Source organism: Dendrobates tinctorius, unplaced genomic scaffold (genome assembly GCF_039654945.1).
Source record: "Dendrobates tinctorius isolate UK_male_01 unplaced genomic scaffold, ASM3965494v1 ptg000069l, whole genome shotgun sequence".
NCBI lineage: Eukaryota > Metazoa > Chordata > Amphibia > Anura > Dendrobatidae > Dendrobates > Dendrobates tinctorius.
In genome coordinates, this window is record NW_027361737.1 from 12,746,075 (window position 1) to 12,769,405 (window position 23,331).

Here is a 23,331-nt window from a genome sequence, read left to right on the forward strand (position 1 = left end):
CACGCTCCCGAAAATGGTACCAATAAAAACGTCAACTCGTCCCGCAAAAAATAAGACCTCACTTGACTCGGTGGGTCAAAATACGGAAAAATTATAGCTCTCAATATGTGGTGATGCAAAAACTATTTTTATGATAAAAAGCGTCTCTTAGCGTATGACAGCTGCCAAAAATAAAAACCGCCATAAATAGTAAATCTAACCCCCCCGTTATCACCCCCTTAGTTAGGGAAAAATAATACAATTAAAAGAAAATGTATTTATTTCCATTTTCCCGTTAGGGTTAGGACTGAGATTAGGGTTAGGAGTGTGTTGGGGTTCGGGTTGGAGTTAAATTGGGGGTTTCCACTTTTTGGGCACATCAGGTGCTCTCCAAATGCAACATGGGGTCTGATCTCAATTCCAGCCATTTCTGAGTTGAAAAAGTCAAATGGTGCTCCTTCCCTTCCATGATCTGCCATGCGCCCAAACAGTGTTTTACCCCCACATGTAGGGTATCAGCCTACTCAGGACAAATTGCAAAACAACTTTTGGGGTCCAATTTCTCCTGTTACCCTTAGGAAAATAAAAAATTGGGGGCAAAAATATCATTTTTGTGGAAAAATGTGTTTTTTGTTTTTTTTTTAATTTTCTCGCCCGGGCATTATAAACTTCTGTGAAGCACTTGGGGGTTCAAAGTGCTCACCACACATCTAGATAAGTTCCTTGGGGGGTCTAGTGTCCAAAATGGGGACACTTGTGGGGAGTTTCAATAGTTAGGTACATCAGGGGCTCTCCAAACGCACATGACACCCGCACACCATTCCATCAAAGTCTGCATTCCAAAACGTCACTACTTCCCTTCCGAGCCCCGACGTGTGTCCATACAGTAGTTTTCTCCCACATATGGGGTGTCAGCGTACTCAGGACAAATTGGACAACAACTTTTGGGGTTCAATTTCTCCTGTTACCCTTGGGAAAAAAAAACAATTGGGGACTAATTGATCATGTTTGTGGAAAAAATACAACTTTTTTTATTTTCATGCCCGGGCATTATAAACTTCTGTGACGCACTGGGGGGTTCAAAGTGCTCACCACACATCTAGATAAGTTCCTTGGGGGGTCTAGTTTCCAAAATGGTGTCATTTGTAGGGGGTTTCCACTGTTTTGGTACATCAGGGGTTTTCCAATCGCGACATGGTGTCCGATCTCAATTCCAGCCAAAAACGTCAAATGGCGCTGCTTCCCTTCCGAGCTCTGCCATGCGCCCAAATAGTGGTTTACCCCCACATGTGGGGTATCAGCGTTCTCAGGACAAATTGCACAGTAACTTTTAGGGTCCTGTTATCCTTGGGAAAATTAAAAATTGGGGGTGAAAAGATCATTTTTGTGGAAAAAATATGATTTTATTAATTGTACCACTGTACGTTATAAACTTCTGTGAAGCCCTTTGTGGGCTCAAAGTTCTCACCACATATCTAGATAAGTTCCTTGGGGGGGGTCTAGTTTCCAAAATGGGGTCACTTGTGGGGGGGTTTCTACTGTTTAGGTACATCAGGGGCTCTCCAAACGTGACATGGCGTCCGATCTGAATTCCAGCCAATTTTGCATTGAAAAAGTCAAACAGCGCTCCTTCCCTTCTGAGCTCTGCCATGCGCCGAAACAGTGGTTCCCCCCCCCCACATATCGGGTATCAGCGTACTCAGGACAAATTGCACAATAACTTTTGCAGTCCAATTTCTCCTGTTACCCTTGGTAAAATAAAAAAATTGAACCTGAAGTTTTTTGTTTTTTTTTGTGTGAAAAAAAGTTAGATGTTCATATATTATTTTTTTTTTTTTTTTTTTTTTTTAGCAAAAAAACTCCTGTGACGCACCTAAAGGGTTAATAAACTTCTTGAATGTGGTTTTGAGCACCCTTAAGGGGTGCAGTTTTTAGAATGCTGTCATTTTTGGTGCCATTATTGAGTATTTTCTATCATATAGACCCCTCAAAGTGGCTTCAAATGTGATGTAGTCCGTAAAAATAAAATGGTATTGCAAAAATGAGAAATTGCTGATCAATTTTTAACCCTTAACTTCCTAACAAAAAAAAAATTTGGTTCCAAAATTGTGCTGATGTAAAGTAAACATGTGGGAAATGTTACTTATCAAGTTTTGTGTGCCGTATCTCTGTGATTTTAAGGGCATAAAAATTCAAAGTTGGAAAATTGCGAAATTTTCAAAATTTTCGCCAAATTTCCGCTTTTTTCACAAACACAAGTTATTTGAATGAAATTTTACCACTATCATGAAGTACAATATGTCATGAGAAAACAATGTCAGAATCACCGGGATCCATGGAAGCGTTCCAGAGTTATGACCTCATAAAGGGACAGTGGTCAGAATTGTAAAAAATTGGTCCGGTCATGAACTTGCAAACCACCCTTGGGGTGAAGAGGTTAATCTTATTCTGGCTTATGGAAGTTATTTTTGGCCTCTCTGGCCATCAAAGTATGAACTGTAAAACTGTTGGTATACAGCACCAATAAGTTATTCTGTATTTTATAGAGATTGTTTTTACTCTGGACATGTATCAACTAGAGCAGGCATGTCCAACATTTTTTGGTCCAACGGCCATATTGTCATACTGAATCAATCCGAAGAGCCACTTTTTTTTTTTTTTTTTTTTTTTTTTTTTTTATAGGGGTATTTACATGAATACATTTGCAGAAACAAGCTGAGTATTTTAGAAGGATTTTGAGAGTTTCTGCTTCAAAAAAAAAGTGAACACAACCAAACTTAAACGGAGTTTTTGCAGTAGAAGGTCAAATCCTCCTCCTAATCTCAAAACTAAATTGAGAATGTTTCAATTTTAACATTCAAGCACGGTATGGATTACCACATAATCAGGTCAACCATCAGTACATGAAAAAAATCGCCAAGCTTTGAACAGTGATCAATTGCAGTTTCAGGTCAACCCGATATACACTTGTATCACGTAAACCTCTAATATCTCCTTATCATTGCTAAAGGCATACTGGGAGTTAGAGATGTTACTAGCCGTCATTAGACACTGAGACATATAAGAACTGATGAAATGCAGGAAGGATCACAAATGGTGATGAGTAGAGTTGAGCGAAACGGGTCGAAAAAATTTAAAAGTCGCCGACTTTTGGCAAAGTCGGGTTTCATGAAACGAAACCCGACCCTAGGATGAGGTCGGCCACGAGGTCGGCGACTTACGCGCCAAAGTCGCGTTTCAAAAGTTTGTTTTGCGCTCTTTTTCAGCCAATCAGGATCCACGGACACTGTGGGCAACGTGATGACATAGGCACGGGTCACCGCCATCTTTCAGAAGGGCATGCAAGTGATTGGCTTGCTTTGGTGGGCATCACAGGGGTATAAAAGGGCGTGCACGCCGACCGCCATCTTACTTCTGCCGATCTTAGCATAGGGAGAGGTTGCTGCTGATTCTGTAGGGAGAGCGTTGGGCAGGGAAGAAGACAAAAAAACTGCTTCTGCTGCTAGCGATTTGGCCTGCACAACACACCAGTCACTGTGTGTGCAGTGCAAGGGGAGGCTATATAGTGGTGTGTCAGTGGTGTTGGTTGTTGGGCTGCCTTCTAAGGCTTCCTGACAGGCTGGCATTGCTGTTTACCCACTGCTCCGCAAACTGCTTTTTTAAAAGCAATCCAATCTCCCTTATCCTCTAGTCACTTTGGTCACAGCTGCGCGATCGAGCCTGTCACATAGCGCTCAGATATTCATTGGGCCTCAAACTGCTTAAGCAATCCCAATTTTTTTTTTTTTTGTCCTGCTGAGAAGAAAAAAAAACTGCTTCTGCTGCTGATAGCAATTTGGCCTGCACAACACACCAGTCACTGTGTGTGCAGTGCAAGGGGAGGCTATATAGTGGTGTATCAGTGGTGTTGGTTGTTGGGCTGCCTTCTAAGGCTTCCTGACAGGCTGGCATTGCTATTTACCCACTGCTCCGCAAACTGCTTTTTTAAAAGCAATCCAATCTCCCTTATCCTCTAGTCACTTTGGTCACAGCTGTGCCATCGAGCCTGTCACATAGCGCTCAGATATTCATTGGGCCTCACACAATCCAAAAGTGTCCAGTGTCCAAAAGTGTGTGCAGACATTCAAAATCTCCCCTGTCCTATAGACACCTTGTACCTTGTTTTACATACTATATAGTTTGTTTGATTTTGTCTACATTTCTACCAAAAATGAGGAAGGCTGGTGGAAGAGGCCGTGTAATTGGGCGGGGGTTGGCAGCTGGTAATGATGGTGTTGGTGGTGGATCTGATGGTAGTGGCAAGAGCAAAATAGGACCGAATGCAGGAGGTGTTGAGCCTGCGTCATCGTCTGGCTACATAAGGCCTCGAACGCTTAGTTTTCTAGGAGTTGGCAAACCGCTTTTAAAGCCAGAGCATCAGGAAAAAGTTTTGTCTTACATTGCTGACTCAGCCTCCAGCTCTATCGCCTTCTCTTCTTCAGTTGTAAAAAGTAAAAGCACTGAGTCGTCATTGGAGGCTCATGTTCATGAACCACACCTTTCCTTGTGTCCTTCACCCCAACCAAGATTGAAGGATGACGCAGGCCATACTACTGATTACTCCATGGAGCTGTTTTCACATACCATGCCTGGATTATCAAGTGAAATGGTGAATTACCCAGGCCAAGATGAATCTGACATGGAGTGCACTGATGCACAGCCGCTGATGGATGATTCTGCTGGTACATTCACTCAGAGCACTACATTGTCCTCACAGTGTACAGAGCCAGATTCTGACCCTGATGAGACTCAGGTGCCCCTTCCCGCACACTATACCACCATACACGGTGACACAGAGGAAGGTGCACATGACATAGAAGAGGAGGTGATGGATGACCCAGTTGTTGACCCAGATTGGCATCCATTGGGGGAAGAGGGTGCTGCTTCCAATAGCTCAGATGAGGAGCATCCACAGCAGACATCGACATCGCAACAGCTGTTATCTGGCAGGCCCGTAGCACTCCAAAGACAGGTTCCAAACATTAAAAGAGTTGCTGGACAGCTTGTCCAGAGGGTCAAAAGATCACAGCGTGCTAGGCCGCAAAATGTCTGCCAAAGTAGGAAGAGTGCAGTGTGGCACTTTTTTTGAACAAAATCCTCATGATCAGGCCAAGGTTATCTGTAAGAAGTGCGCAAAGACCTTTAGCCGAGGGAAAAATCTGAAAAATTTGAATACCAGTTGCATGCTTAGATATTTAACCAGCATGCACTTGCAAGCGTGGACACAACACCAAACCTCAAGTGCCACATGTGCAACTGATCACAACGAAGGTAGTCATCAACGCTACATTGTTTCCCCCACTGTAAGCCCACCAGTTAGCACAGCAGCAAATGTTGAGGTGTCGTTGCAAGGCCACAGCAGTCAGGGAATCCCACTGTTATATCAACGAAAGACTGATTCTAGGCCATCAGAAAGAACACCAACTCCATCACCATCATCAACCCTCTCTCAGTCCGCCCTGTCCACCGCTACTTCCACCATATGCAGCTCTCAAGTCCAGCTCACCCTCCCAGACACTGAGTAGGTCAAGAAAGTACTCAGTCTCTCATCCGCTTACACTGGGTTTGAACGCCCACATTGCCAAACTAATCTCGTTTGAGATGATGCCCTTTCGGTTGGTGGAAAGCACAGCTTTCCGCGAACTCATGGCCTATGCAGTACCACGCTATGACCTACCCAGTCGCCACTTCTTCTCTCGCAAAGCCATCCCAGCCCTCCACCATCATGTGAAAAACCGCATTGTCCATGCACTCAAGCAGTCAGTGAGCGGAAAGGTGCACCTCACAACTGATGCATGGTCCAGTCGGCATGGCCAGGGCCGTTACGTGTCCATCACTGCGCACTGGGCTAATGTGGTGGATGCAGGGTCCAAAGGGGACAGCGGTGGTGGGACAGTGCTGCCTAGCCCACGGTATAGGAAACAGTTGGCTGTAGGCGTTCCAACCTCCTCCTCCTCCTCCAGAAGCGAAAGCTCGTCCACAGAGCGCAGTCGTACGAGCACTCCATCTGCAGCTGCCACTGTTGCACACGATGTGTCCCCCTATCGAGCAGCTAGTGGAAAGCGTCAGCAGGCTGTGTTGCAGATGATGTGTTTGGGCGACAGACACACCGCCGAGGTGCTGGCCGAGTACTTGAAGCGACAAACTGAGTCATGGCTGGACAGTGTACATCTTGAGGCAGGCAATGTAGTTAGTGATAACGGCCGTAATTTTGTGGCAGCCATAGCCCTTTCAAAACTCAGCCACATACCTTGCTTGGCTCACACCTTGAACCTGGTGGTGCAGTGCTTCCTCAAAAATTATCCGGAGTTAACAGCCCTGCTCCAGAAGGTGCGAAGACTGTGCGCGCACATCCGCCGGTCGCCTGTACACTCCGTTCGTATGCAGAAGCTGCAGCGATTGCTCCACCTTCCCAACCACCGCCTCATTATCGACATTGCAACAAGGTGGAACTCCACCCTGCACATGGTGGAGCGGCTGTGCGAGCAGAGGCAGGCCATAATGCATTTGTGGGAGGATACACGGCCAGGCACTTTGAGAGCAGACATGGAGTTGACAGGTGTGCAGTGGTCGAAGCTGAAAGACCTTTGTAAAGTCCTTCAGTGTTTTGAGGAATGCACACGGCTGGTAAGCGCAGACGACGCCATCCTAAGCATGAGCATCCCACTTATGCGTCTGCTCATGCAAACTTTGACGCACCCTAAGGAGCAGGCGTCTGCAGCCAATGTTGATGAGGAGGAAGAGGAGGAGGGAATCCTTGATGACATTCAGCCATTGTCTGCTCAGGGACCTCCTGGACGAGGTGGAGGAAGAAGAGGAGGAAGAGGATGATGATGGGGATGATTACTTGGGGGAGGAGGATGCATCTCGTGGGGCAAGTGAAAATGTTGGCGTGGCAAGGTCTGGTACAGGGTTTGTGCCTGACTGGAGGGATGTGGATTTGCCAGAAAGTGCTCCTCCACCCAGCACTCGCAGTGCATCATTGACACCGGGAACATTGGCCCACATGTCAGATTATGCCTTGCGGATCCTAAAAAGGGACCCCCGCATTGCCAAAATGATGAACGATGACGACTACTGGTTGGCCAGCATCCTGGATCCACGCTATAAAGGCAAATTACAAAACATCATGCCACAGGAGAACCTTGACCTAATATTGGCTAATAAACAAGCAACTCTGGTAAATCGGTTGCTTGAGGCATTCCCAGCACACAGCAGCGGTGATGGTTCTCACACGAGCCGTACGGGCCGGGGGCAGCTTGGCAGAGGTGTTCGTGGTGCACACAGCAGAAGTGGCGTTGGAGACAGGGGTTTCATGACAATGTTGTGGACTGATTTTTCAAATACCGCTCACACAACTGGTAATACTGCATCGATGGAAAGTGACAGGAGACAGCAGTTGTCAACTATGGTTACAAACTACTTTTCCTCCCATATCGATGTTCTCCCACACAGGTCATTCCCCTTTGACTATTGGGCCGCTAAACTGGACACCTGGCCTGAATTGGCCCAATATGCCTTACAGGAGCTCGCTTGCCCAGCTGCAAGTGTGCTATCGGAAAGAGTCTTCAGTGCAGCTGGATCAATCCTGACAGAAAAAAGGACCCGTCTGTCAACCCAAAATGTGGATGATCTAACCTTCATTAAAATGAACCACGCATGGGTTCCCAAGGATTTTGTCCCACCTTCCCCTGATGACACATAGGGTGACAGAAAAATGGCTTGCTTTGGTCCACCTCTTCCTGGTACTTCACCTATTTCGCCTTTTGCATCAGCTGAATGTCCGACATCAACATATGCCACTTTCTAAAACTCCCTAACTGTGCTGCCTCCCCCCCCCCCCCCCATGGCCGGGGTCACCACCTAGCGCACGACACCGTGCGAGTGCCGTTGCCCTAGACAGGTGGGTAGGCCGACTCTTGGGCGCGGGCACTGGCACAGGGTCCCTCATAGTGCAATCAAGTGTCTGACGGTGGTGGTGCACACCCGCCGTCAGACACACCGCTGTACTATGAGGGGCCCAGTGCCAGTAGCGACGCCCACGAGTGGGCCCCCCTTGCTTGGGCAGGGCCCCAGCATTTGCAATCTTTACCTCTCCCTGCTCCTCCGCTGTGTAATCTGGGCCGTCAAATCCATACTGTGCCTGACACCGTCTGAGCCTGCCTCCTGATGTATAGACATATATTTTGAATGTGTATGCTATCCATACATGTTATCCGGGGATACGGTACCCTTTCTAACCTTTGTGCAATCCATACTAGGCCTAACACCGTCTGAGCCTGCCTCATGCTGTATAGACATATATTTTGAATGTGTACGCTATCCATACATGTTATCCGGTGATACGGTACCCTTTCTAACCTTTGTGCAATCCATACTGGGCCTAACACCGTCTGAGCCTGCCTCATGCTGTATAGACATATATTTTGAATGTGTACGCTATCCATACATGTTATCCGGGGATACGGTACCCTTTCTAACCTTTGTGCAATCACGTGCAATCCATACTGGGCCTAACACCGTCTGAGCCTGCCTCATGCTGTATAGACATATATTTTGAATGTGTACGCTATCCATACATGTTATCCGGTGATACGGTACCCTTTCTAACCTTTGTGCAATCTATACTGGGCCTAACACCGTCTGAGCCTGCCTCCTGAGACATATATTTTGAATGTGTACGCTATCCATACATGTTATCCGGTGATACGGTACCCTTTCTAACCTTTGTGCAATCTATACTGGGCCTAACACCGTCTGAGCCTGCCTCCTGAGACATATATTTTGAATGTGTACGCTATCCATACATGTTATCTGGGGATACGGTACCCTTTCTCACCTTTGTGCAATCACGTGTAATCCATACTGGGCGTGAGAACGGCTGGCGAGCTGTTAAGCAAGCTACAGCACCTGTCCAGACAAGTACAGGGATTCCCTAGCGAGGAGACTTATTTGATTGTTTTCAATGTTGGGACAGCAATTTTTGGGGAGCACTATAATCTGGAGAATGATAGATGGGGCCCACCATACACTGGAACATTCCAAAGGTGGACATCAGACACTGGAGCAGCATTTACAGGGCCCATTATACACTAGAGCATTAGAAATGGGGCCCATTATGTTTGGAGCATTATTTGGGCCCATAAGACAGTGGAGCTTCATCCTAGGGGACCAACATATACTGTAGCATTATGTGGAGCTCATCATATACTGTTTCAAACATTATATGGGACCAATGATTCTGTATGGAGAAATAGATGGGCCTCGTCATGAGATGTAAAAAGTGAGGTATTTTTCATTGTACTATACCGCTATTTCTCTGCCGTATCGGAGCATGATGAGTTGTGGTATGTGTTAAAGGGGCGCTCTTTCGCCCAGGGCACATGAAAACCTGGAGCCAGCCCTCCCCCCCCCACAGTTTGTAGCCAAATAACCCCCATTTTTCAGTGCGTAACTTGTATTATGAAGTTAATTAAGGTTGACAAGCTTAAGAAAGAAGAATTGATGGTTTTGGCATTCAAATGGGCACTGTAGGTGTGTTTCCTGTCCTCCTCTCACTGCCGATTTTTATTCCCCATTGACTTACATTGGGTTTCGTGTTTCGGGACGACCCCGACTTTTCCCTATAATCGGACGATCTTGCTCGACCCGACTTTTGGAAAAGTCGGGTTTCACGAAACGAAACGCGACCCTAAAAAACCAAAAGTCGCTCAACTCTAGTGATGAGCGAACGTGCTCTGAAAAGGCATTATCCGAGCAGGCTTGTGTGCTAACAGTGTCTTTAGCATGCTCAAAAAATATGTTTGTGTCCCCATTCCTGCATGTCTCCTGGGTGTTCGACAGCCACAACACATGCAGAGATTGCCTAACAGCCGCGAGACATGCATGCTTGGGGACACACATATTTTTCGATCACGCCGAAGATACTTGGTTAGCTCACAAGCCTGCTCGGATAAGGCCTTTTCAGGGCATGTTCGCTCCTCACTAATCACGAATAAACCTTTACATCCAGGTACCTTTTTACAGGTGACATCTATTCTGATCATTCCCATCCCTTTTTTGTCTCCACGTAGTACAGATGCAATGATGAGATTTCTTGCCCAGAGCTAGTCTCTACAAGCTTCCCTCTTCTCCATCTTCAACAGCACATCCCGACACTGCTTTTAAAAAAAAAAAAAAAAAAAAAAAGCATCATGATAGCATATATCCCAATGTATCTGCCATATGTTTCCGTGGGTGTGGTTTGCATGGAGATATGAGACACATATGGTGGAACTGTCCAGTGGTTGTTGATCTATGGCAGAAGGTAAAGATTCTTGTAGACCAAATGTTTGGCTGGAAAATTAGTTTAGACCCCAATGTCTTCCTACTGGGAGCAAGACATCCCTGACTTTCTAAGGGCCCACATAAATTGGCAAATTTTATTTTTATGGCCGCTAAAATCCATATAGCCACAAAATGGAAATCCACCTCACTCTCAATATCACTGGTTAAAGAAAGAATGAATAATAGCTTCAATCCTCTCAAATAGCATGATATCAGAAATGATATGTGGGAACAGTTCTTTAAACTCTGGAACCCCTGGATGGAGTTGGACTCAGTCTGCAATTAGACCAGGCGATGTGTCTCTCCCCTTAGTTCTGTGAAGATAAAGGGATGAGAGGAGGGATGTGAGAGATGTGATAAACATGTTACTCCTCCGTTATGGAACACCAGTTTGGTTATTTTCGGACTGGGAGGGTTCTGAGATTATGTTAACAAATACTTGCAACTATTGTAAAAAGACACACTGTGGATTTAATGTCTTTTTCCTATTGTACCACCCTTTTACTGTCTTAGTCTGGTCTTCCTCCATGTCAGAGTTTATGATGTTTTAAGTGAATTTCCCCTGCGAGGGAAATTTTTCTCATGCAAATTTTGTGTTTTAATACTCTTTTTCAATAGTTTTTATTGAAACATTTTGTATCATTTATGCTGCCCCATATATAAAGATATTTGCCATGCCTGCACCCCTGAATAAATGCCCCTTACTGTTTCCTGCACAAAATATCCCACACTGCCTCTCCATAATATTCCTCCCCACACAACTCCGCTTTGTAATATTCCTTCAAATACGGCTCCTCTTCGTAATGTTTGCCCCACACGGCTACTCTTCGTAGTGTTTGCCCCCCACAGATCTGGTCGCTGCTGTATATAATGTGTTGACGTAGAGGAACCGGGACTGGCATTGCACGTTCTAGCATTTAGTGTAATCTGAGTGGTTATACCCTCGATCGTCTAATATTTAGGCCGGCGTCGCACTAGAGAGGAATACGGACGAGTGAGAGGCGTTAAAAAAACGCATTACACACGGACCAATGATTCTCTATGGGGTAGCTCCAATCAGCCGTACTTTTGTTGCGTATTTTATACGGTCCGTGCCAATCGCAGCATGCTGCGATTGTCAGCGTATTACGACCGTAGTACGCCAATGCAAGTCTATGGGTGCACCAAAAAAACTTACTACACACGGACCACCCGTTTGACTTGCGAGAAATACGTACCTGGTGTCCTTTTAGAAAAACCGGCAATTCAGTGCGAGATACAGTAAATGACAGGTTTAATAAAGAAAAGAGAGAAAATATATATATATATTATATACACATAGAATGTGTGTGTGTGTGTGTATAATATATATATATATATATATATATATATATAATATTTCATTTGTGTTTGAAAACCTGTCACTGGGCTCCATTATATGTCCATTTTGCAGGCCTGCGAGAAAAAAAGCTATAATGATTACATACGGATGGTTACTTGAGAAAAATACTCGGCCACACCCTAACAGATGACATACGGATCACTATTTAGGGACCATTTATGCGTATTATGTCCGTAAAATACGGTCCATATTTCTCTATGTTGTGTGTGACTCCAGCCTTATCCGTCTCGTGGAGTCCCCGTGGTCAGATGTACTGGCCATTGCACATTTGATGATATATTTGAAGGTTTTAACTTTAACACCATATTTAACCCCATATTTAATGGTACACGTTTTTGTATATAGTTGTATTTTGCATTGACAAATGTTATCACCTGTACTTTTCAGTGCAGATAAGACCGCATATGGAATAGGAATTGCTTCTCTGGACATAAGGCATGACGTGCATGGTAATGGGCCGCATTTGCCAAAGCACAACCGATTAAGGATAAAAAAAAGATCTTGTTCCACAATCTTTCTTTCTTAAAGATGTGGTTTGTAAAATGAAAACTGAATTTTATCTAAGTTTTTGTCATATCTATTTTCACTCTTGCTTTGTAGAATACTTAGAAGTTGTACAGGCTTCTCTGTCAAGAAATCACTCTGATTGCCCTGGATTAATTAAATTGGCCTCGGACACCTTGCTGGAGCTCCTGGATTACAAGGAGAATTATGGAAAAATAACCAAAGATTTCTAGTAAGTTTGGCACAACTTAAACTTTGTGCGCTGTGCGTAGTTCTTGCATTGTGTGATCTTTTATGTAGATTACTTTTCCAGAATGCCAAAATGACGGGAGGAAACGACAGAGCATATAACAGACAGGACAGATTCTTGAGTTAAAACAGATTTTTAATCAGGCAGGGAAATGTTATTCCTTGCAACCACTAGCAACTGTGAACTCATGCTGTCCTGTCTGTAATATATTCTTTTTTTTTTTTGTTGTTTTTTTTTGCTTCCTCTTCTGCCCAAGAGATGTGGTATGATCAGATCATGTTTCTGCATAGTACAGAGCAAGGGCACACTTATAAGATTATCTCGACACAGGAACTTTTTAATATTTTTATAACATATCCAATTATGGAACTAATTGTTTCAAGATATATTGAGTTAAAGTGTACTTTGTGGGACAACCCCTTTAACCTGTCCTGATCACGTAGCTTCCTACCTGATTTGCTCCCTCCAGTTTTCCAGCACTCCCCTGTAGTCCTATGATCGGTCCCACAGTGACTGGGCACATCATGTGTGCAATCTAATCATTGTGGGATGTGCAGCAGTGAGCGAAGGTCTGGGCAGGAATATGCCTCAGCAGGACGAGGGGAGTGAGTAAAATATATTATGATGCCCCCCAAAAATTGCTGCAAATTCATCATGTGTAGTAGTGACTCTAACACTGGCACATGCAGGTTTTCCTGCATAACCTATATGTTTAATAGGTTTTGATGGACATCTGATATTGTGATCATGACAATGACGTTTTTCATGGAACTGTTATAATGTACAGTGGGTACAGAAAGTATTCAGACCCCTTATTTTTTTTACTCTGTTTCATTGCAGCCATTTGGTAAATTCAAAAAAGTTCATTTTTTTTTTTTTTTCTCATTCGTGTACACTCTGCATCCCATCCCTTTTTAATCACATAAGTTTTTATTGAACATAACAAAACTTAGAACAGATATTACATGACAATACTCATTTTACAATATTACAGTAAGCTTACTGTGAGGTTAATTTGGGCTCCTCTCTAATCCAATATTTTACAATCAATTTTCTGGCAATATACGATCTCACAATTGCTATTTTGGTCATGTCTATTTTTTTTTTTTTATTTCATCAAAGTACCTTTAATATATACTCTGCACCCCATCTTGACTGAAAAAAACAAAAACAAAAAACAAATGAAGTTTTTTTTTTTTCAAATTTATTACAAAAGAAAAACTGAAATATCACATGGTTTTAAGAATTCAGACCCTTTGCTCAGTATTGAGTATTGAGTAGAAGCACCCTTTGGAGCTAGTACAGCCATGAGTCGTCTTGGGAATGATTCAGAACACATGACACATGCACAAAAAATGAACAGGTCAATAAGACCCTGTTCACACCAACCAAGAACTAAGACACAGAAACAAAACACAGTATGACAAACGTGCATAAATACTCTGTTGTAACAGTAAGCAGCAAGTGCTAGCAAAAGATGTTAACAAAACCAGGGTATTTTGTTGTTACGTTTTTTTTGCAAAAAAAGTACACTAAGCCACTCCGCCACGTCAAGGCATACCCTTCTCTGAGCAGTCCTATCTAATATATTTAAAACCTGAACATGTGAATAAGGCTGGAGTCACACTAACCTGCGCAAAGTACGGTCAGTATTTTACATGCGTAATACGGATCAATGACCACTAAATAGTGGTCCGTAGGTCATCCGTAAGCAAGGTGAGGTCGCGTATTTTGCGCATGGGTGTCTCCGTATGTAATCCGTATGCAATCCGTATGGCGAGATTTTCTCGCAGCCTTGCAAAATGGACATTTAACGGTTTTGAGGCCTGCAAACAATTTAAATCATTAGCCTGCACCCTATTTAGACACTCAGAAACAGGTGGCTGCCTACATTCTGTACATTTCTCACCTTGCTTTCACGAGGTGTGTTGGTGTTCTTTGTGCAGCATGGCAGAGGGTCTGACATTCAATACAACCGAGCAGGTTCTCTTTACCTGGCTTTTGTCACGGCGCTTTGGGCAACCATATCCTGTGATAGTGGATCCGCGGAGGAGGAGACGCATGTGGGTACATCCACTTTTGAGGCAACGACTCACAAGAGGGCATTTTCACCGCCTCTATTCGTCTCTGCGGGAGCATCCGGACAAATTTTACCAGTACTGTCGAATGAGCATTTCCACATTTGATCGCCTCTTGGAGACAGTGCGCCCTGGGATCACCTTTCAGGACACTAGGATGCGCAAAGCCATATCTGCAGAGGAGCGACTTCTACTCACAATACGGTATGTACTCCACAACCACATTCTCTATGTTCATAATGTGTGTGTTAATTTATGTTTTTTGGCCTTCTTGGACAATGTTTAATACCCTCATCTTACTCAAAATATGTTTCACCTGACACAGCAGAATGTTACATCTAATATGTCCTGCATATCACTTAGTCATTGTGCCACCACATATGTGTGTGTTGTTATCTCTCATTTCCTACCAAGTTTGGTCGGCATGTAACTGATTTTTTTTTTTTACTTTAGCCATTCTAACCTGTACTATTTCTGTTGTTCTACAGCTTCCTGTCCACTGGCCTGTCTTATGCCGCCCTCCACCATGAGTTTCTCATTGGAAAGTCCACCATTTCAGGCATAGTGAGGTCTACATGTGCAGAAATATGGACAAGACTCCATCAGGTGTTCCTACCCGAGCCCAGGATGGAAGACTGGTTAAGGATTTCAAGGGACTTTGAGGAGGACTGCCAGTTTCCAAATTGTATTGGGGCCCTGGATGGCAAACATATCAGGGTGCGTAAGCTGCCGAACTCAGGGTCCCAATTCTTCAATTATAAGCAATACTTTTCTGTTGTATTGTTGGCTCTGGTAGACCCTCAATACAAGTTTATAATTGTTGACATTGGGGCCTATGGAAGGACGGGAGACTCTAGAGTCTTCAATACTTCCATAATGGGTCGGCGGCTACGCACCAACCAGTTGGATCTACCACCACCACGCCAGCTACCAGGCTCCCCCCGAACAATCAGTCCCTTATGTCCTTGTGGCAGATGAGGCCTTTCAGTTATCACGTAATGTCATGAGGCCATATCCCCGGCGCAACCTTGACCACAGGCGCAGAATTTTTAACTTGCGCCTATCACGTGCTAGGCGACTGGTGGAGTGTTCCTTTGGGATTCTTTGTGCCAAATGGCGGGTACTCCAGTCTGCCATTTAGTTGAGTGAGCAAAATGTGAATGAAGTTGTGAAAGCCTGTGTTCTTCTGCATAACTTCACCAGGATACATGATTGTTCCTCCTCTGATGGTGTTGTGCGTAGGCCGGACAATGTGCGCAGGGTGAGACCACCTATCATCCCTCAACGTAGACCGCTCTCTGGCCTCAAAGTGCGTGATATATTCACGAATTACTTTATCTCACCTGAGGGGGCAACGTCTTGGCAAGAGAATGCTGTGTCTGTTATAATTTCTTTTTTTCAAAGTGTGTCTAAATATATATTACTCAAGCCTTTTTATGATTCTATGAGTGTTTCTTTGCATTGGTTGGTGTCTGTAAGTATGTTGTGATGGATAGTGAGAAATCACACAGAGACGTTAACTAGAGTAGACAAATTTTTAGTTTTGCCTTTTTTTTGTTTGTTTTGCTTAAAGGCAAACATAATTTTGCCAGAACACAAATTTGGCAATGGCCAAAATGACCTTTTGGGCCTTCTTTAACTTGGTGTAACATTAACATTACGGAAAAAAAATGCACCAAACATTATGCAATAACAACATTGCTGCATGCCTACATTAACCTTGATTAGGCAACAAAGGGTGAGCTCCATCACCTAAATAAAGTGAATAAGATAACACTCACATTTCCTCATAATGTTTTCCAATCATAGAAAGATTCCACCATGACAGGCAAGGCTACCTCACATCTTTCACACAGATATTACCTGTCTGTAGAACAGACAATATTTAAGCATGCTATACTGGAAAGGATGAAAATACAAAAATCACTTGTTAAGACATTGAGAGAGCGTGATATTGTGAATGCTGGTCGCCTCAAATTGGTTTACTAGAGAATGCTAATAACAAAGTTGACTACTTAACTAAAGGCAAGCACGCCTTTCCTATGCATTAGCAAGTGATTAGTGTATTTTCATCTTTTCAGGTAAAACAGCATAGCGCTTTTAAATATTCTCTTTTATACACATGTAATATCTGTGTGAAAGGCGTGAGGTAGCGTTGCCTGTTATGATGGATTGTTTCATATGTTTGGAAAACATTGTTTAAAAATGTGAGTGTTAAATTATGTTCTAAATGTTGGTGAAGGAGAACACCTGTTTTTTTGTCTAGATTAGAAGCACCAGTTACATGTCACTGGACATCTCCAAATTTTTGAGTCATAAATCCTCATATGTAGGGGAAGGGGAACGGGGAGGAACAGCCTGTGGGTGCTGCTGGACATTGTGGCCAACATCGCCCTGTGTGGGGCCATACTGTTGCCCATGATGCTGTTGTTGTCCAGCCTCCTGGGCCTGTTGGTGATACTGCCCAGAGTAATAATGATGATGGTGAGGGGCTTCTTGTTGGCTCTGGTAGGCCCGTGGCTCATACCCACCAAGATAGCCAGATCGTCCCCAACCAGGTTGGGACCAGCCTCCAACACTGGGTGGGTACAAGTGGCCATATTGGTGGGGTTGGCTTGATGAAGACATTTGGGGCTGCGGAATAGAAGGATGGGTAGGGGGAGGAAGGGGTTGAGGTGTTGGCCCACGTATTAGGGGCTGTTCAGACCCTGCTTGAGCAAGCATCTGTGTGGATGGTCTCATGCGCATTAAATTTCTTGTTGAGAGCTGCCACCTCTCCAGAAATTCAAACACCTCATATGGGGTATTGGGGGGGGGGGGGGGGGTGCTTGCATCAAGCAGGATCTGAATACACCCCCTAATACGGAGCCTGACCTCACGGGTAAGGGCACGGAGATAAAGGGTGAGGCTACGTGCATAGGCCTCCTCACCATCATCTGTAGTGACTCTGGACAAGTAATTCAGCACCCCAGTGTCCACATGGGTCCGGCTCTCTTGAATGGCGACCTGGCGCCTTCTTCTTATTCGCCGTGATGCAAGAGCAGCCTGTGGGGAGGGCCTGATCTGGGCAGTTGGGCTGCTGCTCAAGTTGCCCATCTCTTCCAGGATGGGTGAGGTTGCAGCTGCAGACCGTCCTGGTGGTGTGTTGTGTCGGGCAGCCATTGTGTGGTCTTGTGATGCCTCCTCTTCAGACATCCTTCTTGTAGGGGGAGAAGATGGGCCAGCCACCTCATCCCCTACAGGATCAATAATGGGCTCTGCCTCTGAGGCCGTTCCTCGATCCGTAAGGTTGGATTGAGTTCTGTTATGAAATAGAACAGAGGCAAAAATACATCAATATTTTTGTCCCTGTAAAGTATTTGTGTAATGTTTTTGTGTCATGTGGTGTGAGGTATGTACTTACGGTCTCAGAGCCAGAATTGGGGCGAGGAAGTTCAGCCGGTCATAATATATATATTTCCGCTTTACATGGCCAGCATCCCCACTCCTGGACCGCTGCTGGCGTTCCCGGCGGTACTGGTCCCGGATGCTTCTCCACCGTTTCATCACATCTTCCACTGCAATGTGACAGGAAAGATTGTCAAAATCACATATTTGAGAGGTCACATTTTCAAACAGTAGTCTAGGCATGGGGCCTTATGGGGTGTGCGTTCTACCCATGGTGGCATATGTAATTGGGCCAATACCCAGGGTCTCATTAGCTCCCCTGAAACTAATTTTAGTGGCTAGGAGGATGAAGAGCTTGTGGCCTAACCCCTAATTATGGCTGTGTGAAGCCACGTGTCACATCCTAATGTAACGGCCTCATGAGGCTAAAATTACATGCCCAGGAAGGGGGGGGGGCTGATTGTAGAGTCATTTTATAGCGCGCGCTAACGTTAATTATATTTTTATGGTTGCACTTACGAATTTTCTGCTGCTCATCACGTGGTCTGTCACCAAAGTCATGGTACATCTGGCGACAGATGCGCCTCCATGACGCCTCCTTTCTTGTGCGGTTCGCATAGTTTGCGTCGCGTGGGTCCCATATTTCTGGACGCTCCTGCACCAGCACAATTAGCATCTCCACATTTATGTAAGTGGACGCCATGCTGCTGCTGTACTCCGTGGAGGCTGACTTCCTGGATGTCTGGAGCGCTTTTTGAGCTCATTTGCATGTCTACGCTTCCTGATGGATTGGCCCATTTCCTGTTCACCAGCCAAAAGACCTGCATATTGCTCGCAGGTCACACGTGTGTTCAGTGTGTAATCCGTATTTTTTGCGCACCCATAGACTTGCTTTGGCGTGCTACGGGCGTAGTACGCTGACAATCGCAGCATGCTGCGTGTGGCACGGAGCGGAGGATACGGAGGAGAAATATACGCCTGGTGCGAGTGACCCCATAGAGAATCATTGGTCCGTGTCTAATGCGTGCTGTTTGCGCCTCTCACGCACCCGTATTCCTCGCCAGTGTGACTCCGGCCTAATACCTTCATGAGCAAGGTTCAGAAAGGTGCTGCCCGGTATGGGCTCGCTGGGCAAAATGGCTTTTTATGTGCATGTCCCAAAAGAGAGGCGGGGGATCTCCTATGTAACAGTAAGGTATTATTCACATGTTCAGGTTTTAAATATATTAGATAGGACTGCTCCGAGAAGGGTATGCCTTGACGTGGCGGAGTGACTTGGCGTACATTTTTTTGCAAAAAAATGCAAAAAAAAGTATCAACAAAATACCCTGGTTTTGTTAACATCTTTTACTAGCACTTGCTGCTTACTGTTACATATATTTTACAACAGAGTATTTATGCACGTTTGTCATACTGTTTTTTGTTTCTGTGTCTTAGGTCTTGGGAATGATGCAACAAGTTTTTCACACCTGGACTTGGGGATCCTCGGCCATTTTTCCTTGCAGATCCTCTACAGTTCCGTCAGGTTGGATGGTGAACGCTGGTGGACAGCCATTTTCAGGTCTCTCCAGAGATGCTCAAATGGGTTTAGGTCAGGGCTCTGGCTGGGCCAGTCAAGAATGGTCACAGAATTGTTCTGAAGCCAATCCTTTGTTATTTTAGCTGTGTGTTTCGGGTCATTGTCTTGTTGGAAGGTGAACCTTTGGCCAAGCTTGAGGTCCAGAGCACTCTGGAAGAGGTTTTCATCCAGGATATCTCTGTACTTGGCCGCATTCATGTTTCCTTCAATTGCAACCAGTTGTCCTGTCCCTGCAGCTGAAAAACACCCCCATAGTATGATGCTGCCACCACCATGTTTCACTGATAACCAGTGCCTGGTTTTCTCCACACATACCGCTTAGAATTATCACCAAACAGTTCAATCTTCGTCTCCTCAAACCAGAGAATCTTATTTCTCATAGTCTGGGAGTCCTTCATGTGTTGTGTGTGTTTTTTTTTTTTTTTAGCAAACTCTATGCGGGCTTTCCTATGTCTTGCATTGAGGAGAGGCTTCCGTCAGGCCTCTCTGCCATAAATGCCCGACAGGTGGAGGGCTGCAGTGATAGTTCCACAAATGCAACTTTCTCCCCTCTCCCTACTGCATCTGTGGAGCTCAACAACAGTGATCTTGGGGTTCTTCTTTACCTCTCTCACCAAGGCTTTTCTCCCATGATTGCTTAGTTTGGCTGGACGGACAAGTCTAGGAAGTCCTCTGGCAGTCTCAAACTTCATCCATTTAAGGATTATGGAGGCCACTGTACTCTTAGGATCCTTGAGTACTGCAGAAATTCTTTTGTAACCTTGGCAAGATTTGTGTCTTGCCACAATTCTGTCTCTGAACTCCTTGGCCAGTTCCCTTGACCTCATGATTCTCATTTGGTCTGACATGTACTGTGAGCTATGAGGTCTATAGACAGGTGTGTGCCTTTTACAAATCAAGTCCTATGAGTTTAACTAAACACACCTGGACTATAATGGAGTAGAACCATCTCAAGGAGGATCACAAGGAAATGGACAGCATGTGACTTAAAAATTTAAAACAGAAATATCACATGGTCATAAGTATTCAGACACTCATATTTAATTGGCAAAAATTTCTACATTTGTTTTTTTTCAGTCAAGAGTGTACGTCAATGAGCAAAAAATTAGCTTTTCTTGAATTTACCAAATGGCTGCAATGAAACAGTGTGAAAAATTTAAAGGGGTCTGAATACTTTCCATACCCACTGTACATTCTTTTTCTTTAGGTTAGACTCAAGACTTACTGTAATTTTTTTTTTTTCTTGGCGCAAATTATGATCCTTCATATAATATTTGATTATTCTCTCTACTGTAGTGCTGTAATGAAGCCAGTGTAAGCAGTATTGCTACCTTCAAACATTGTGGCTTCTCGCGAAAAGTCGTAACAGAACCTTCTTAAAGGATCTGATTTTTGGAAATGACACTGGCTATATTATTGGGGGAAACAATTATAGTGGTGTACAAATGTGTTGAGTAATTATGTTACTTAGGTTCTGGATCATATGTCTTTTGGCTTCTGTTTGAGGCCACAACAAAATGTCTGACTGTTATATGCCGGATGCCTGTGCCTGATGGACCACAGAGCTTTTTATATATACAAAGATCCTAAGGTTATGTTCACACTGAGGGGGAGGGGTGTTTGTGTTGTGTGGTTTTTTTTTTTTTTTTTTTTTTTTCTCTTCCCTCTTCAAATGAAACGAAAGCTTTTGCTACAAAAATTCAATATGAACACATCCTTTTAGTAGTCAAATATTAAGCAGCTGTTTCAAAAACTAAGGCCACATCACATTTGGGAGGTACGCATACAATGTATGCAAGGAAAGCTCCTGATGTGCATACTCGATGCTTCCATAGGGTTAGAGTTGCCAGACAGTCACCTGAAGAGTTGCATAGACTATGCTATTCCATACAATTAGTATCTGATACAAAGGCCTTTTAAAAAGGTTTTGGTTTTCAAAAGTCACTCTTTCGGTGATTTTATGCCACTTCATGGCGTTTATTGGAGACTATATTATCCAAAGGCCAGAATTGTTATGTTAATGGCGTCTACACAAGCTAACTATATATTGTACAATGACCAATGCCACTGCGCAATCGGCTGATACTTGTAGTGCTTATACCAAACCCACTGACAACTTTTAAAGTGGGTTATCAGACTCCCCTGACAATCCCGAACCATTTTATTGGAGACAGGACTAGTCCAGTGGTTGGTCTCTTCACATGAACTACTTCTGCTTTTAAACATGTCTCCCTAGGGGTGATTGACTATCTGCATAACTGTTCTGCTATAACAAATATTGTATGCCAGATGTCAATCTCTTCCACAGAAGTGTGATTAGAAGATCTGAGGCAGGATTGGTCCAGGTAGAAGAGTCCTGCCTCACTATCCTACGCAAAGCTGCAGTATAAAAGTACATTCTTCAAAGGTTGTAGCATTAGAAATCCATAATAAACATCTTTTGGGGACAGTCAGGAGTGCTGACTTTCTCTGTAAATAAAAAGTATAAAACCCCAAGACAGAAACAAAAGGAACATGTACCCTGCTGTAAGTAAATGAGTGAAGGCAATAGTGCATATAAATAGGGTACTTCATAAACACATCAGCTGACCTGTGCCTCTAACAGCCGTGGATGGAATTGCGATTCACCCATGGCTGTTAACATGTTAAATGCCGCCGTCGACCTCTTACAGCGGCATTTAGCATGCTCGTCACCAACCTCGCCCATAGACACCTGTGTCATACGATCGCTGTTCACCGATGGATTTGGCCCGAAAACCCGGGGTCTGCAGGAGACTCCTTGTGGTCGTCATTGCCGTATTGCTGTGAGCGCCGCCCTGAGGCCAGCGTTCATAGCAGATGAGCATTTTAGCTACACAAAGCAGGGCAGAAGCCATGTTGTGTGTAGCACAGGTGATTGGATAAATGCCGCCTCTAGTCTCCCATCAAGACTATTGAAGCCAGTGAGAAGCTAAAAAAAAAAAAAAAAAAGTTAGGCTGGTTTCACACTTGCGTTTTTTTTCGCGGTATTTTAGCGCTAAATAGCGCATGCGTTTTTTTTTTTCCTATACTTTGCATGGGATGCGCTTATGTGCGCATACACATGCGTTTGTACGCGTTTTTCCGCGCATGCGTTTTTTTGCGGTATGCGCTCGGGCGCACAAAATGCAACCTGTTGCATTTTTTGGGCGTCCGACTTGCCTCAAAAAAACGCATGCGCGCGCAATGCGTTTTTTTACAGCAAGACACCCATTATAAGTCTATGGTGAGCATATGTGCGCATTGGCATGCTTATGTATGCGTTTTTTTGCACATGCGTTTTTTTTTTTTACCATTAGTTTAGACAATGGAATTTAGGGGTTTGGGTTAGGGTTAGTTAAGGGGGTTTAGGGTTAGGGTTAGGGTCAGGGTTAGGGTTAGGATCAGGGTATGGTTTGGTTAAGGGTCAGGGTTAGGGTTAGGGTCAGGGTATGGTTTGGTTAAGGGTCAGGGTTAGGGTTAGGATCAGGGTATGGTTTGGTTAAGGGTTAGGGTTAGTAAAGTCATGGTTTGGGTTAGTGTGAGGGGCCACCTAATGTTGGAAAAAACGCAAACGCGGTTAAAACGCACTAAAAACGCATACAAACGCATAAAAACGCTGCGTTTTTTCATGCATGCTCATAAAAATGCTTGAAAAAAAACGCAGCGTTTGTATGCGTTTTTTCAATGCGTTTTTTTGCGGGAAAAACGCGCTGCAAAAAAAAGCAAGTGTGAAACTAGCCTTAGTCACCGTCCCCCCCCCCCCCCCCAAAATAAACAAACAAAACCCATATGTCTGGTATCACCACAT

General features: G+C 44.3%; 2 protein-coding genes across 2 annotated transcripts in view; one reads left to right on the forward strand and one right to left on the reverse strand.

The window, feature by feature from the left end:
* The window catches only part of LOC141095218 (putative serine protease K12H4.7), a 156,232-nt gene that overhangs the window by 82,315 nt on the left and 50,586 nt on the right, over nucleotides 1-23,331 (forward strand). Inside the window, exon 4 of the mRNA XM_073581106.1 lies at nucleotides 12,326-12,461. Within this exon, the coding sequence (XP_073437207.1) occupies nucleotides 12,326-12,461 (136 nt within the window). The remainder of the gene's footprint in view (nucleotides 1-12,325; nucleotides 12,462-23,331) is intronic.
* LOC141095216 (uncharacterized) lies at nucleotides 16,723-18,185 on the reverse strand. Its single transcript, XM_073581105.1, has 2 exons — nucleotides 17,961-18,185; nucleotides 16,723-17,858 (listed from the first exon to the last, which is right to left on the reverse strand). The coding sequence occupies exons 1-2, from the start codon at nucleotides 18,101-18,103 to the stop codon at nucleotides 16,871-16,873; spliced, it is 1,131 nt and encodes a 376-aa protein (XP_073437206.1). The 5' UTR covers nucleotides 18,104-18,185; the 3' UTR covers nucleotides 16,723-16,870.